The sequence below is a fragment of the Thermobia domestica genome, chromosome 7 (genome assembly GCF_964235325.1).
Source record: "Thermobia domestica chromosome 7, izTheDome1.hap1.1, whole genome shotgun sequence".
NCBI lineage: Eukaryota > Metazoa > Arthropoda > Insecta > Zygentoma > Lepismatidae > Thermobia > Thermobia domestica.
In genome coordinates, this window is record NC_137460.1 from 54,707,484 (window position 1) to 54,725,858 (window position 18,375).

At 34.7% G+C, this 18,375-nt stretch overlaps 1 protein-coding gene across 1 annotated transcript in view; it reads left to right on the forward strand.

Annotated features, from left to right (window-relative positions):
- Positions 1 to 1,445: 1,445 nt before the first annotated feature.
- The window catches only part of LOC145690111 (b(0,+)-type amino acid transporter 1-like), a 232,429-nt gene continuing 215,499 nt past the window's right edge, over positions 1,446 to 18,375 (forward strand). Inside the window, exon 1 of the mRNA XM_081764692.1 lies at positions 1,446 to 1,535. Within this exon, the coding sequence (XP_081620818.1) occupies positions 1,508 to 1,535 (28 nt within the window). The 5' untranslated portion in view covers positions 1,446 to 1,507. The remainder of the gene's footprint in view (positions 1,536 to 18,375) is intronic.

Here is an 18,375-nt window from a genome sequence, read left to right on the forward strand (position 1 = left end):
TAAAATGAACGATATGTTATGTGATGTCGAACTCTTTTTTGTAAAATGTTACTCTTATTCTATTTATGCAAATACGCACACTTGCGTTGCGTCAATTTGAGAAACATATTACATTGTCAAGTAGCCGAAATTATGTTGTTTCTTGTTGATCAAAACTAGTGGGTTTCGAAACATTGAACTGGCACTACATAAATTTTGTTGACATTTTAAGCAGCACTTGTTTTTAAGTGCGTTGAGTAGCTTGTAATTCAACTGATAAAGAGAGAGACTGAGAGAGAGAGAGAAGAAATGCAAGAAAAAAATTCGAAACATCTGAAGAAATACTTTTAATGTAAATTACAAACACGTACATGTAATGTGGTGGATATTAGAGGCTTAAAATGTAAGCAAAGGGCACATCTATTGGGCTGTTTTCTTAATCTCAATGGGATGGCTTTTTAAATTTAAGGATCAAAAGAACATCGTTATTTTGATTGAGTTTTTTTTTTATAACTATTTAAGAGTGACTAATTTTTGACCAATAGTGTTCATCCTTTTCTCAATAATACTTGAGGTACTTTTCCTATTATTATATAACACCAATCATGTCTTTTTCATCATAACAAACGAAAGAACATCTGCGTATTTGAGAATGGTTCCCGATAGTTCATGCTCTTTTGTAATTGTATACAAGAGATATCTATCGAATAAGAGACAGAAGGTGAAAATGTCCATCATTAATCAACTGATTATATTCTCATAATACGGATTAAGTAGTACTTGTAACAATTAATGGCGACTTGAAAGTGAATTAAGAAACAATGGATGCATGCGAAGAAAAGAGTTGTATTTGCCATCAGAAAGAAGTGTTGAACACTAACTGGTTGTTGTTTACTAAGCCTCGACACAACAAGTTAAGGCTTGGTCCACGTGACTACGAATCTTTATTTTTGGGATACTGCTAGGGTCAACCTGTGCCCGCGTCAAATTATTCTCAGATTCACAGCTGCGGTACATGGAGTCAGGGGGCGTAGAGGATGTTTCCCTTAGGGAAGGTGAGTAAATGACAATACAACATGCAACTTAGCAACAAATCAAAATATTTAAGAGGGAAGAAAAAAAAGTCATGAACCAATGAAACTGTCGTATTCATCCGCTTAAAGTTAGCTTTTAATTAAAATCAAACTGAACTCCCGATCAGGTCAAAGCTCGACAAAATATCCTAACTGATTTGACCTCGCTCCCCCTCATCTTAGGTTAAAAGGTCGCGCGCCACTATGTTCTCTGTTAATTCAATGATATCAGATTGCTAGTCTTTTTTGCACTCGTGATTTGCGCGTTTTCAGTCGCGCCCCCTATATTTGGCAAACCAGCTTTCCCTTCGCTTCCCGCCAATGTGGCTGTACAGTAGCTACTGCGCATGCGTGTAGTTGAGAGCGTCGCGGGAGAGTGTCGTCTGCTGCACTGTTTGGTGGGTCATGATCGCGCCCAGACGTGAAGAATTCTATACTCTGTGGTACAGTGAGAAATGTATCATCATGCCAACCACATACAAGGTAAGAGTCATATAATGCATGCTTTTTGTAGTTTGATATGTGCTATTGTCAATTACGACATGTAATTAAGCTATTTAAGTTACATTAATATACCGGCGTGAGCATTCAACTTCCACAGGATATTACGTCAGATTATTTTTGACGTTTCTTGTAGATGATTTTAGTAAAAATATAATATTAATTGTGCGATAATTTCAGTTTTCTGTGTATAATTTAATTGCAATATAAAACAATGTTAAACTATCCGAATAACGTGTTGAAAAATTATCATGTGTCATGAACTCAAAAACAGAGAAGACGTTGATGAAATGATTCTAAACGCTTAACGCTTTTTAACTGTAATGTAATACATTTGTAGATAAGTAATGTAGAGTATTTATGTTATAAAAATGAAATACTTATTTGATTTAACCTCAAATCTCCCGAGAATTGCACGGCGAACGTTGAATGAGCCGATCCACGGATCGATAATTCCCGGTTGCCACACGAAAACAGTCTCACGTCACAGAGGCGCGGTTTTCTCTCATTGCTGGACCGGTAAATGCATGATCTCGTGTACTATCTCCCATTCATTGCAAGCGGCGTTAAATGAGCTAATTTTGTAATATATTAGAGCACGAGGAGCACTTATGTGTGATTTTGTCATTTTGCTTAATATGCATGCAATGGCTTGCTGAATTGCTTTCTTCTATTTCATCATGCAGAACGTGGCATATGTCGACGTGAAGTTTATGTTATGACATGTGATTATATTAAATGTAAGAGTGTCAATAATGTTAACTATCACATTATCAGTTTGATTTTACAATGTGGTTTTGCATAGGCTGTAGTAGAATCGCCTGTTTTTGATTTGAGAAATGTCCTGGGTTCAATAGTAGATGTTGGCCATCCAAACTTAATTTTTTCTCCTGGTTTTCTTTTTTATTTGTCTTTTCTTTTTACTGGGGAATACGGTAGTTGAGTGATAGAGTGCTTACCTCTGGTGTGTGGGGTCCTTGGTTCGATCCCGGCCAGGTAAGTTTGTGGTGGACAACATCATGTCCTTGAGCTTTCTGGGGGTACTCCCGTTTCCTCTCACTTTTCATTCCACCAATTCTCCCATCATCGTTCACTTGCTTTAATTTTCATCTCCCTTAGCCTCAAAGGGCATAATTGTGGGACTTGAAACTCAAAGTTTTCATTTTTATTTCATTTCATTTCTTTTTCTGTCACGGTAATCAAAGCCCAGAACTGCTGTTATTCATTTTTTTTTATTTCCTACTTCCCGCAAAGAATTGTTAAACAAAATTTAAAGATTACTTATTATTTTAATTGTTTTTTTTTTAATTTACTGATCAGTGGTCAACACATATCTGGCTAGGCAATAAGCCAGAGTTCTTTTCAGTGTTAAGGCGTTATCACATACTATTCTCGGTTGAAATAAGATATAGAAATAGCTTTAGTAAGATATTCAGTACCGAGTGAAAACAAGGTAGTGGTTAACGTTCGTGTTTTGCAAATGAGAGGTTTCAATTCAAGTTTGTGCTGTGGAGATATCGTACGCGCTTTTGGCCTGTGAGACGGGTTCGATTCCCGGCGGGTGCTCGTGTGGTTCAAATCCTATTTTAAACTGCTGGTCCACGTCTCATATAGCATCACTGCTGAACGGGATTCTACACTCAAATCCAATCATCGATCAATCAGAATCAAGCTTCGCGATGGTTCCGAGATCAATCTAAGGATGGCTCCGAGACAGAAAGTTAAGACTGTCTTGTCTGAAAGAAAGTGTCATGAAAGAGAATGCGTTTCTATTGGAAGTAGCGTCGCCCACGAAACGAGAAGTACTTTCTTCAGATGAGACGGGAAACGTTACAATTCTCGTCTCATTGGGAGGCACGTAATTACGAGTCTTGTGGGGCAACGTTAATTCATCCAAGTTTTAGATCTCAAACACTATTTTAATGCAACCTGCGTCATAATATAAAAACTACGTATAAATTCATAAAGTGATTACACGAACACAAATAAGAGCATTTATTAACGTTTAAAGATACACAAGTCATTACACAATATACTTCAAATAATAAATAAGGTTGAAACGTTGTTACATCACGCACTTTGCGCATCTGTCTTAAAGCAGGATGCCGATAACTTCTAGATTAAATAGTAATAATAATAATAATAAAGTAGGGCATAAATTATATATACACCGTATAAATTTACAAAACGTAAAGAGGAGATTTTCGAGGCGAGACGAAAAAAAGTTTTCCGAGAATGAGACAAGACGAAAAAGAATTTGTCGAGAATCGAGACGGGACGAAATGAAAAAAAGAAATCTAGTCTCGTATCGTGAGCAAATGTAAACTGAAGTTTACTGAAGGTTTTTTCCCTCAGTTCCACCATTTGAATATTGGGATGGTTCTTTTAAGTGTAGGCTCTGGATGACTTTCTTTAATTCCCTGTTCATCGATATTATTAATAGTCAATATTTATTTCCTCGCAGGCTTTATCTGAAAGGATATTAAATAAATAAATAAAAAACATGGAACTGAAACATTAATTTTCAGGAGACACGGTAGTTCAGTGGTAGAGCGATTTCTGGTTCGATCCCGGGCCATGTCAGTTTGTGTCCATGGGTTTTCTTCAGGTCATATCTCCTCCCATATTCTCATTGTTTTTTTTTTCTAATCATTCACTTTCATCAATCATCTACCTACAATGCATATTCGTGGAATCTAAAGCGAAAAGATTTCATTTTATTAATTTCCAATTCGCTAATTGAACTAAAACCAACTTTCTGATAGCAAAACTGTTGAGGAGATATTATATTTTTTTCCTTATTTGAATTATATGTGTATAATTAGATATTATTATGAAATATATATATACGTATAAGAAACTAGTTATAGGTAGGATACATATACCTATTTGAAAATTAAATTTCAAAAGTATGAATCATACGTATTACATAGAGCTCCATTTGAATATAGCAGACACATTTTTAAATGTCTGATAACTCGTACCTGCAATTAATTCAATTCGGTTTATTAACAGATGTTGATTAGAATCAGTGGCGGCGGTTGGACGTTAAAAGTGAGGGGGCAAGACATGATCTGAATATTTGTATATAAATGTTAGTTTTCCTGGTTGTTTCTAACATTTTGTTTGACGAAAGGTTGTATAACTAATAGGATACTATATTTTCAGTTAAAATACCGTATATCGTATATAATAGTTTATTAAGTAAATTGAGAAGAACAACGCAAGTAGATACTAGCCCTTTGTACTCTTAAACAACGAAAGTGTAAGAAGAGATTTGATTCCTTGCTCATGAACATCTTAAAATTCTGTCTGGAAAATTGTGTGATCAGATTATTTAATAAATTTGCAAAACAAATAAATAGAAAGGATAATATTAATCATAGTAACGAATAATGATGCTTGTTTTGCAAAAGTTATATTGAAACTGAGGTTTAATGAAAAAACTTAATATTTAATTCCAAACATGATATTAAATGTATGTTATTACTCTTAGAAAATGAAAGACAGTAAATACTATAAGCATATGCTACGACATTTAAAGAAATATTTGCTTTTGCAACTTCTTGAAATATGTTCGTTGCAATTAGGTGCAGATTTCACTTTCTTGGAACACATCAAAACACAACAATACTTACAATCCACACTTCAGTTATACAAAATAAACTTAAAACCTAGAATTATGTTCAATTTACTAAATTTTATTGTATATACACTCGTACATCCTTAAACACAACACTTCACTCGTATATTACACTACAAAACAATGGAAAAGGTAGAAGTTGTTTCTTATCACGCTCTTTTTAATCGATATTCCTTACTTTAGAAAGAAGAAAAGACATTTTAGGAACTGTCAATTTTTGTGCAATTAAAGAATAACTTGTGAAATAGGCCCTACTTTTTTGCATAATGTTCTTTCGATTAGCTTCAAAGCGGCTCACTAACATATCGAGCCCTTGTAAGAAGAAATGAAAGTATGCTGAAATTGTGCTCCAATAGGTTATTTTTTGGGGTTATTTTCTGTGGCGATTAAAACGCAATTACTGTAGCTTTCTTTACTCCACGGGAAGACAACCAATACATATTCACGCAACAGCAAATATTATATGGCAGCATTTTTTCCTATTAATCAGTAACACATACAAAATCGTTACATTTCCAAATGAAACTATATACATTAATTGGTTACTTAAAAAAAGTGCGGGGGCAACTGCCCCCCTTTGCCCCCCCTAATCGCCGCCCATGATTAGAATAATAGGTTTTTGCGAATATGAGAACGTGGAAGAGTCCAGAAATATGGAAAAGATCTAGAAGCAAAGCATTAGTTACGAATCCAATAGACTGTCTCCTTGTTTTTACTGCTTTAATCATTTCATATAAATTAGATAATATTTAGCCTCAGAAAATATTCATACAGAGGGGCTTTACTACTAGATGATATATAAATATATAGCACAAAATATGTCATATGAAAATTTGATACATCAACTGTGTTTTAATTGATATAATTTGCTAAGAGATGCTAATGGATTCATTTACCGTTATACCCTTGATTCAAATGAAATGGCATGAAATCTTTGAATTTTACGTCCCACGGTTATGCCGGTGAGGCTCAAGGAGACGGCGATGATGAGTAATGAGTGAAATGGTGGAATGAAGAAACTGGGAGGAAACGGGAGAATCCCGAGGAAACCTACGCACACGGTGTTACCCTTATTGCAGTGCTACTCAAGTGTCAATACCGACCCTAGGCAATTTGCCGCCCCGTCTAATAGTATCATTTTCTGTATTTTCCGCCCCTCCTTTTTCCAGAAAGAACAAATTTTAAAAGATACGATTTTATGTACACTACCCCATCATGAATAACGAAGGGGAAGGAAAGGAACCTCTGTCTATTTTTCTTTAAATAATAATCTATTTTGTCAATAAAAGATAAAGCAAACACACGTGCAGAAGAAAGACGGTTATCCTTTTTATAATAGAATTCAATATCGAGCTTCAATTTTAATATATCAGTTTGCAATTCCAGTTGAGATATCTAACTCTTTTATCTTTATTTCTTGATTTTCCTTCTACATCTGTTAAAAATATATTTTAAAAAGCTCGTTTCCACCTTCAATGATAAGGAACTTGTTTGTGACAAAGACTATTTTTCATATCGAAACTGTGATAACTAACTAAATGGAACAGGTGTTCGCCACCGTTCGAGAGTAAAGCCACGTTTCCACTTTACATGAATCTTGTAGCTGTCATAAAAAAAGACCTTGCTACCCGATCTTTCTATCTACTGTTTAGATTTTACAACTTCTTGTAAACAAGAAAGGTATCACCACCCATGCAGCACTGCAGTCTAGTGGACAAACAATTAACCTCCTCATTAAAAACGTGTATTTTGGTGCACTCCCGTTCCCTGTCCAAAAGAATCCGTTGTTTCGGAAGCGGCGAAACTGGTTTTCCCTTTATGTCAGCGGGAGGGCGATAGCAGGTAGCAAGCAAGACGTCCCAGAAAGTTGGACACTGTTCGGCTCCTTGCAAGATGGAAAAATGTTTTATGACCCTTTCAAGATTATTTGTACACGGTGAAATATGGTAGGGTTTCAAGATTTTTTTTATGACAGCTACAAGTTCTAACGTGGCAACGCATCTTTTAAGTTCTTGTATTTGACAACAATCAAGCAATTCATGCTGGGATTTGTTTAATCATTTGCTTTAGCACTGTTCATGTGGCCTCAAACTAATGCAACTTAAACATGATTTATGAATGTAGTATTCAAATAGGTCAGCTTAGTAAATTTAAGTTATCATGAAGTTGGTTTCCAGCAAGGAATATTTATTATAAATAATATAGTTATGACAGATTTTGCCGCTCTGTGCAAATGCACATATTGCACATATTGTAGAGCCAGCCCTGTCAAGAGCCCACCAAGTCTCTGGAGAATGAGTAGCTGAAAAAATCTTGGCGTAAGAGCGGCAGGACCGTGGTGCTGCATACATTACCTCCTGTAGTGCAGAAGTTCGGTTATAAGTGTGGAGCCGCCTTATCTCCACGCCACTCGTAGTTCTTAACAGTCTTCGGTAAATTCACTCCCAATTTTGTTTGTTTTCTTTCAATTTTAGTAAGTAACTTGAAGACAATGAGGAATATCAAAACTTTAGAAAATGACTCGATAGAACCTGCAAAATGATACTAAACTAATAATTATTTCTGGTCTGCACACTTACATTTCTGGTCTATAAGAAACGGGTTGGAAATAGTTTCTTAGTTTATTTAATATCGTTTTGTAGATACAGTGGACTCTCTCTTAAGCGACTTCTATTTAGCAGCCCGTCGGTTAACCGTCCATCTTCCAAGGAATTGTCGTTATCAGTTGCATCAGTGCTCCATAACAATACACAACTTCATAAACCACACACTTTTTAAAATAGATTTTGATACTTTTTTAAAGCCCAAATGTAATTTGCTTCGTTTAGTAAATGTCTTTATAATATGCAATACTGTACTTCATTCAGTATTGTAGGCTCAATCGTGTTTTGTTTTTCAGTTTTTGTGTTTTTCTTCCATCAATACACATACACGGTAAATAAGTGTATGGTTTGTGTGATAGCATACTATGCTGTATTCAATTTAGAGTATTTCGTTCAACTGAATGTCACTGGAGCAGCTTATAGTCCAAACTTCTGGTTTTGATAACTTACACTTATTGAACAATAATATTATAAGCCTTTTTAACCATTATAGAGACGTTATACAATTTAGGAGGTGTGAAATAGTGATTTTCATTTTAACCGACTCTTTCGTTATCCGACCAAAGTCTGGTTCTGTGCTGGATGGTTAACATCAAGTTACTGTACTATCTTTCGATCACTTTCTAAATTTCTTCATTGCCTTTAAGATATTCACTATTTTTTTTTAAAAAAAAAGGAGGGGAATTCATTCAGCGAAGAAACTTAATGGACTATCCCGGAGGCCAGCGTTTCGATGATATCCCTGAAAGTTTTTAAAGAAAACTTTTTGCTGCATTTTTACCAATATATCCTGCTTATGACTTGGTATATTTGCAATTTAACTTACTTAGATATTTTTCTGTGTCTTAAATAGTGAATTTGGGATTTAGGAATTAGATTTCTGGGCTTTCGGTATCTATGACCATGTTAGCTCGTCACGTATGAGGGATGACGTCTCTTGGCGATCACACTATCCAAGGAAAGGGAAAGAAGGAAGCTGCCTGGAACCTATATGTTAGATACCATCCCGGTATTTGCCAGGTGTGGATGAGGGAAAACCCAGGAAAAACTCAGTCAGGATGACAGCTGGCCTTAAGAAGCTTTTACACTTTTTGGACCGAGTGTTCCCACCGGAACTCGAACCCAGGACCGCTCGCACCAGTGACGAGGGCGCTAGCGACTACAACACGTGAGGTCCACTGTTTAATCGTGAAAATACTAACATTAAATTGGTCATTTTAAAACGGAAACACATACAACTAAAATGACAGAAAAATGTATTATACAGAAAAATGTATTAATGCTTTTTTTTAGTGCTTCAAACTTTCTTTAAATCCATGGATAGCACAATTACAGTGTATGTACACAGTAGAATTATTAAGATATTGTTTTATCATTGAAATAAATCATGAATTGCTTGGAAAATAAAAATATAAGAAAGTGAAATTTAGTTGGCCACTTAGTCATTATTGTAAAATAAAAATATCTCAATCTGTGAGTAATACTAATATGCAAACTTCAAAACACATAAAAGTTGCGGGTTGCATAAACATTTAGGCACAAATATATAGATATTAGTAATTCATATGATAAATGCAAGACCCTTCAGTCACGCTAATTAAAAATACTTCATAGTCAGACCAATGGTGTCGCTAGCTGTGCTGCCTCTTAGTGACGCCAAGAGATGTCGCTAGCGTGTAGGTAATTTGAAGACGAGAGGAAGGTTGGGGAGGTGGAAAAGAACAAATAGTTCTTCTTAAGAAGGAATATTAACGTACAACGTAATTTCATAATTAAGTTGATGATGTTTATTTTAGTATTCCTTCCAGTAGCGAGCCTATATAAGACGTGCACCTAGAGTTTAACGTGGAACAAACCACATGAGCTCGCTGGGAATCGAACCCGGGTCTCTTACGTCAAAAGGCGCGTACGCTGACCGCTTAGCCACGAGGGAGCTCAATTTCATAGTTAAAAATATGAAATGTAATCTTTAAGTTCTACGTCCCACGGTTATGACAGCTACGCTAAAGGAGACTGTTATGGTGAGAAATGAATGAAATAGTGGAATGAAGAAAGTGGGAGGAAACAGAAGAACGCCGAGAAAACCCAAGCACACGTCGTTTGTCCACCACAAAGTTCACTTGGCGCGAGATGGGATCGAACCAAGAACCCCATGCACCGGACTTGAACGTTCTACCACTGAGCCAGTGCGACCCCTAGTTAAAATATGAACTGAAGACAGTAGTAAGTTACATAGAAACCTACTGTACTGCTCAGTGAAATATTAAATTACAAATAACCTATATAACAAAATATCTGGATGAACAGTATTTTAAAGAAGCAATGATATTAAGTTTATAATTAAAATAATTACATTGTAGTTATATTCTATTTTTAAACTAGTCTCAATTTTCTCTGTGCAGAATGCGGGTGTTCCTTTTTTCAGTTTGTTTTCTCTGTACTGTCAAAAATATTCAATGGCTGTTTCTTTTTCGTTTATGTACATGTTCAAGGCCAGTTTCAATTAGTATTAACTATGTAAATACAACGTCATAAATCAAAGCGGTGTGCTGTAAACTATACACCAAGTTATTAATACAAAATGGCCAAGACAATGAGATATTTATGTATAACACAGAAATTGGTTACATGTCGGGTTTCTTTCAATGAATACTAAACGAGAATGTGTTCCTGAAAAAAGTAAGTACTGTATTATACAATAGGTTGCAAACAACAGATAAAGACGCGGGTGGAGGTCTGTTTTGATTGCGTAACATCGAGTTTTACGGCTTACAGCTTTTGTAGCTAATAAGTGTTGCCAGCTTCTTTTTTAACCGGATATTTCTTTTCTTGAAGGACAGCAGCTGTCCGTCGATATTGGTCCTTTGTTTGTTTTATGTTTTAAGGTGGATGGCAACCTGGAAGAAAAAAAAAATCTTAGCACAAACTTTTATTCAAAGTCAAATTATTTATGATTTGCAACAAGGAAAAAAAAAGTACCGGTACCCATTAAAGAGGTGTAATTGTAGTTACTTTAATGATTTGTGGTACAATTTTGTTTGTAACTATCTTATAAAAAATATAAAACGTCATTTAAATCATTTCATAAACTTTTTCGTCAACACGAAAAGCCATTCTTTCTGAATTGCAATGATCTTCGGTATGCAAATTTCCTCAAGACAATTTTGTCCGTGGGATCAAAATATGAGGGGGCTACACTTTCATATTATTTGCTAAAAGACATGTGATCGCAGCTTAATTTATTTTAGCACTCCGGGATTGGACACTCCTAGGAGGAGGAAAGCCTATACAGAAGTATGCCTGGAAACACTGTATGAGAAATCATTCATAACTTAGATCAGTATTTTATTATATGGATTTCTTCGAATATTCTGCGTTAGAGGAGAAGAGAAGATTGAAATGATGAGAAATTTTAATATTTTAATATGTTTCGTTTCAAGTTCTAGACCTAATGGTTAGGAATTTTGCACATTTTTTTATGCCAATTAGCTACTTTCTGCCTTCAATATCGCTGATGCAAAGTGGGGTCCAATGGGGGTATTTACTTGCAACGAATAAAATAAAATTGGTACTAGTTTAACACTACAATTTCACCGGAAATTTCGTGCCCTGGCAATGTACTTAATACACAGTACATAGCTCATTATATCTTGACCAAATTTGGGATGAAAGTAGACCTTGACGCACTTTAGTACGCATGTGAACTAGTTTTCTCTACAAACTTTTGGTTCCGAAGTTATGGGACAAATTGACGTTTGGACTTAGTAAATTATTGCAAATAATAATAGTTCATGAATCAAACCTGTTAAACGTTATTTTCTTCGAGCCATACCCGTAAGAAAGCAACTGATAAGGAAGCTAATTAACTAATTGTAAACACAGTTGTACTTACAAATTTGCTAAAATTAATAAATTGAGAATGTTTTCCGCAATGAGGAATATTCCTAGTCTAAATAGATATTACATAACATTAATGAGATATAGGACTACAATACAATTTCATCCCGGACTTCCCTTTTGCAGAAGGATTGATATTGTTCATAGTCTATTTCTTATTCATTTTTTTTAAAAAGGAGGAAGCGAAGTGAGTTTTTTTTTCATGATGGTACGCCTATTATCGCCTTCACATTATGCAACCCAACTTACATCAGCTATTATAGAAAGTTTCTAATCTATCCCACATCGAGATGATCTTATGAGAGGAAATATTATGAAAGTAAGTCATTTATTTTTATTTACAAGTTTATTTATAAAATAGAAATTCTTTAGGAAAACAAAGGGTCCAACGAAGAAAGTAGCAGGTAAGAATGGAAAGATAGTGAGAAAAAGGAAGTTTTAGAAAGCTGTACAGAATATAGTCGAGTAGTTTAAATGTTGAAGAGGAAAAGAAAGTAAGCTAGAATGATAAAGTTTGCGGATGAGTTTCAGAAAGTGATTAGGAATAGGAAGATAGATTAAGATAAAGGACTACTAGAAGGGTGTAAGATAAAGGAGAGTCGTGAGTCTCATATCTGATGCAGCACGAAGTCTCTGGACCATTCCACCGATTTGCGGTTACTGGGGCGAAAGTACATTATGAAGTCAATGATGTTGGTAAGAATTCTAAATCAAGCTTGAATAAATTATATGGTGCCAACTTTGACGTTTTCCTATCAAAGACAGTAATATCTATAGTACAAGTTGTTTCCTCCAAGCCTTCGGCTCGCTGTACGCTATAGGTTAAAATCGTATCTATTTCGAAATAATAAAACTCAAACAATGCAGTTTTTAAGCTGCAATTAAAATTTCTAAATTGCCTGTACTCTAGTGCCATCTATCGGCGTAAAGGAGGGAAGCAAGTACGGAGCGACTTTGGACTATTAGCAATGAGACGTTCTTGCATTATAATAATAAATACAGTATATAGTCATAAAAATGTCTTACAAAGTGCTCATTGTTCAGTTCTAAATATTTTGAATCCCACAAATGAGTTTGAAATAGGAAATTTCTTACTTTTTCCTTCCCAAAGGGCAAAACTGTCTCCTCCTAAGCTCTCCCAGATAGTGTAGTGGCTAGCGCGCGTCCCTTTGGTTGAAATGGGAAGTGGTTATTTAAACCACCTCGTTTGAATAGAGGATCAACGGAGAAGATGGAACTTATTCTTGGGATGCTGAATCGATTGAAAAAACCGTTTCTCTTGTCGTTTTTGCTCTCTGGAAATCAGAATTAAAACCGAAAATAGTAGTAAATTTTATCTATTACCAGTTTTGGTAGACTGTGTCCGGGTAGTGATGATATATTCTCTTTAAAACTCTGAATCGATTGTACAAAACCACTTTCCGATATCTTTTACCGTTTTTCCTCTATGAGAACCAGTATTGAAAGCTGAAATAATAGTAAATTTGAATATTATCCAATTTTGGTAGTAAGGTTGCCGTGAACCGCTGAATCTTTTGCAAAAAAAGAAAAATAAATAAATAAATAAAAAATAAAATAAATAAATAAATAAAAAATAAAATAAATAAATAAATAAATCTTCGCTATCTGTTAACGTTTTCGTTCTATTGCGATAAACGTTGAAACTGGAAATGTCTAATTTGAACCACTTCTGGTTTGAAAGAAAGTTAACGAAGGAGATGGATCCTGTTCTTGGCACACTTCCAAAAAAAAAAAAAAAAACTCCATATCTTTTATTATACAAAATTCTCGTATTTATTCTGATACCTGTCAACAAAACCGACAACGTATGGACGGACAAAGCCGTTCTATAAGTCTTCCGATATTTAATGCATAGGGTGGTTTGCAAATATTTTTGAAAAATGCCAAAAACTTGTTGATTTAAAATCAACATAACGCCTGATTGTTTGCAACCATCCAAACTCACATGACGGTTAGGGTTGCATACACATCAGGCGTTGTATTATTATAACGCTCACTCAATAGGATTTGTTTTAATGTTAGAACGTCCGTTGTTCCTCATAATAACTCCTGAACAAAAGTAAATTTTTGAGTTCTTTGCTCCCAATAGATAACTAGAGTGATTATCCCGGCTGGGCTCATTAATGGAGTCAATCAGTTAACATCTTAACGGATAATGGCGACTTCTACGCATTCCTTATTCGGCCGAATTCGTTATCGTTAATGAAGTCAAACTGTAAATATCTTAATGAGTGACGATGACTTACGTTTGTCCTTTACTGCACATGGCACGCGAGCGAAAGCGAATTTTTGAATTTAGTCTTGCAATATGTAACTAGAGCGATTATTTCGGACGAGTTCGTTAATAGAGCCATTCGTTAACATCTTAACGCATAACGGTGACTTATGTCCGTCCGTTAGTCTTCACAATAACTCTGGAACGAAAGCAAATTTTTGAATTCTGTTTTTTTTTCTTTTTTTGTAATAGTTAACTAAGGCGATTTTCTCAGCTAAGTTCGTTAATGAAATCAATCCATTAATATGTTAACGGGTAACGGTGACGCGTTCATCCGTTACTCAATACGATTCTCTTGAACGAAACCGAATTTTTTTATTTTATGTTTTTGAAATAGATAACTAGAGCAATTATCGCACCCGAGTTCGTTAATGAAGTGAAGAATGCGTTAAGATGCGTTGGTAACAATAGCTATCCCTATCAATTTCTCTTACTGAAGAACTACAAGTACAAATTTCAAAGGTAGTACAAGTTACAAATTTTGCCGTTAAGTGACAGCAAACACCCTCTAGCGGTTGACATTTACCGGATAAAATAAAAACTTGTAGAGCGTGATCCTTTTTACTGTTTATAAGAGATTATTTAACTTTCATTTACTGCCGCTTCATCTACTTCTGTTAATTAAACAACAATAAAGTACCGCACTAAAATAATACTGTATTTTTTTAAGTATATTTGATAAAGCATTATTTCTATTTTTTTAACGTTTCTGTTGTCCACTAGATGTGAAACTTTCAGGAAATACAATGAAAGTTTACAAAATTTCACTTCACAGGAAGTACTTAGATCTAGCAATCACAATCAGCTATCGATATCAAAGTTAACTCAGACCGTCTTGTTAAATTTTCCCGTGACAAAAGATCAGGCGTTTATTATTATTATCTTTTTTAATAGTGAAATTTTAAAATTTACAATTTCATCGAGAAATATGTGGACAATAGTATGTTAATCATAATAGCAATGTTGCATGTGCGTAATATATTGAAGTATACGCAGGGGAATTGTATAGGAGTTAACCTTCCACGTCATTAAATAATAATAATAATGGGGAAAAAAGTATGTCAAACAATTATATTGATTGAATCCTAGGCAACGTGTAAACACATTTCCATTAATATATCAATATAAAAGGCCATTAGTGTGTACTCGGAATATATAAAGGTGACCTACTTTCCTTAAGTGGGGACCATCTACGCAGTTCTTACATCGATTTGCTCAATTGCACTCCCCTCTTCCTTTTTTTTTTTCTCATTATGCTATTGTTTTAGATTACCATTCTAAGAACTCGAAATATTGATATACAGCAAAAGAGGAAAAATTTCCTTGTAGTTATGCATGCCACGATTATGTCATTTACGCTAAAAGAGACGAGTGATTCATGGAAGTGAATGATTAGCAGCGAATTGGTTGAAACAGAATATGTGGGAGGAAAAGCGGAACCCATGAATACGATGTTGTCCATCACAAAATTTCTTGACCTGGGGTTGAATTAGAGACCCGTAGCACCAGTGACGAGCACTTTACTACTGAACCAAATGGACGAGAAACAATTAATAAGCTTGAAAATATTAGTAATGAAATGACAAAATTGTGAGGAGAATACAATATTAAGAAATAATTAAATAGAATGGAAGAAAATGGTTTGGACCCTGAAAATAAATTGTATTTTGGGAGACATTATAAAGAAATGTCAGAATACTTATGTTAATGATGGTGAAACTACAACCTCACATATATTTGTGCGAAGAGAGAAAGCACAGTTGTATCCTTATGCACTATGATTTAGTAGATCAGTTAATATAACACTATTAACTGTGGATATGCTTTCGATATTTTTTGAATAAGTTGATCAGTTATAATGTAGAATTGTCTGTCTTTGAGTGAACCCCATTGTATTTCCACTACAAATAACCAATAACCAATTTTATTTGTGAAATATATATATATATATATATACACGAGGAGTAGCATTAATTTTAGCACCATTATTCCAAGGAGCGTGTGTGTCACCGCTGCGAGGAAACAAACAACGTGCTAGTTACATATACAGGACATATACAAATAAAGAATTATATCAGCAAAAGAAACCAAAGTATCAATTATTTCTGACAACAACCGAGACATATTTTGGCGCCATAAGAGTTCAATTTTCTCGATTTTTTCGAAAACTACGCATGAAAATTTAATCGCAAGCACAATCCTTCATTCAGTATTGATTGATTGATTGATGTCACATCTTTACACAATATTATAGTTTTAAAAAAATTAAAATTTTATGGTTAACCATACCTTTGGTCTATTTCTTATTAACCGTGGCGTATACTATCGTCTTACTTGTGCAATAAAGAATCGCTTTCGTGTTAGTTTCCTCTTAGTATAGCTCGTATGATTATCATACAACATCAATATTTAAATTTACCAAGAAAAAACTTTTTCTTTTGAAAACTGTGCATTAGAGTTTACATCAACCCACATAATTTTGTTTAGCCCAATAAGAGCTATCAATTGGTATATCTTTGGTGGAAAAAAAAATCCGATATACACTAAAAATATTGAAGAATTTTCTTAGAAGTTCTCTATACTTTTAATTACTTTGATGCCAATCCAAATGAATTTTCATATACAATATATGCAAAATGTATGTCTATGGTTACAAGTTTTTTTTTAAATCACTTGGCATACACTTATTCACATTTTAACACATCGACTCGTTACCTCATTAACTGGGCCAAACCTTGAATATTTTCTTTATTCGATCAGATGGAATTTGGACTGTCGATTTATAGTGTTTCCTTACCTCGTACTAATGCAGGCATGTCAAATTCAGTATCTCAAGTGCACCAAACAATCAGTGCACAATAGTGCGGGTCGCAAGAAAAGGAAAAGCCATTTTCATACTTGATGTTATAACGAAATACTTTAGTTTGTTAGTTTGTATAATATTTACCTGTACCGTGGGCAAAGAGTGCTCATAAATATGTAATATACTTAGTAGAACGTTCATTTTAAATTAACAGAAAAGAAGAATGTTTTTAATATATGTAAGAGATTATTATGGGATAGTTGTGGCTATGTACATGTTATGTGTTGACCTAGTCAAGTGAATTTATGTATTTTACGGTCTTAAAAAGAATATTTAAGACATATCAAGCAATAAAGGTGAGACTAATAATCTTTGAATATCTGAGTTGATTTTTGCATAAAGAAAAGTAATTATCGCTTCGTAACTGATATTTTACAAGACGAACCAGGTTGACGACGCTTTTCTATAGAGTCGTTATAAAAATTTGGTTTACCAAACCCGGGACTTTTGAAAATTCAGTTCCCGAAGAAGGAAAGTAGGGCTGAATTTACTTGGATATTACCATTTATGAATACGAACTTAACCGTATTACGAAGCGGTAAGGTCATCAAAAGAAAAATGGATAGTGAAATAGTGCAACAGGAATCTAATACCAGTAATCCAGGTGAAATTAGTGCAACACCAAGTTTGTCATCTGAGGATCGACTTTTGTTAGCTGTGCAGCGACAAATTATGCAAATGACGACTGAGATAAAACAAACCATGGAACAGAAGCTCAATGAATCTAACACAAACATGGAACAGAAGTTCTATGAAGCTAACCAGACCATGGAACAGAAGTTCTATGAAGCTAACCAGACCATGGAACAGAAGATAGAATTGAAATTCAACGAAGCTAACAAGACCATGGAACTGAAGTTCTATGAAGCTAACCAGACCATGGAAAAGAAGATAGAACTGAAATTTAACGAAGCTAGCAAGCAGTATGAAGAATTAAGTAAACGAATAGAACGGATAGAACTGAAATCAGACGATACGAAACAAACAATCGTCCAGGTGATGAACGACATATCCTCGCAGTTTGAAGAGAAGTTAAAAAGGATAGCCGATGAGTGTCAAGAAAAGCACGATCATCAAAATCATGAAATCTGTGCTGTAAAAAAGGATTTAACGTTAATAGAATCTTCCGTTAAACATCAAAAGATCCAGTTGGCTACTATGCAGGAAGAAATTAAAACGTTACAGGCTAGAGATAACATTTATCGCAATAATCTGGGCAGTGATCGCTTCGAGTTTCCCCAATCACCGGATATAAATACGCCTTCGCCGGAATCTGAGGAGGATATTATATTAGAGGAAAATTGTCCGAAGATCACTGATGAACGAAATATAAATGGTAGCATGACACAGCACGCTACGGACCGGAACAATCACACCACAAGAACAAGGAGTGAGAAAAGAAAGGTAAAGTTAAGTGTCAAGATGAGGGAAATCAAAGCCATGAGTAAATTTAGTGGTAAGTGCAATGAAAATGCTAGTTCTTTCTTAGAGAAATTCCAAGATGAATGTAATATAATGTC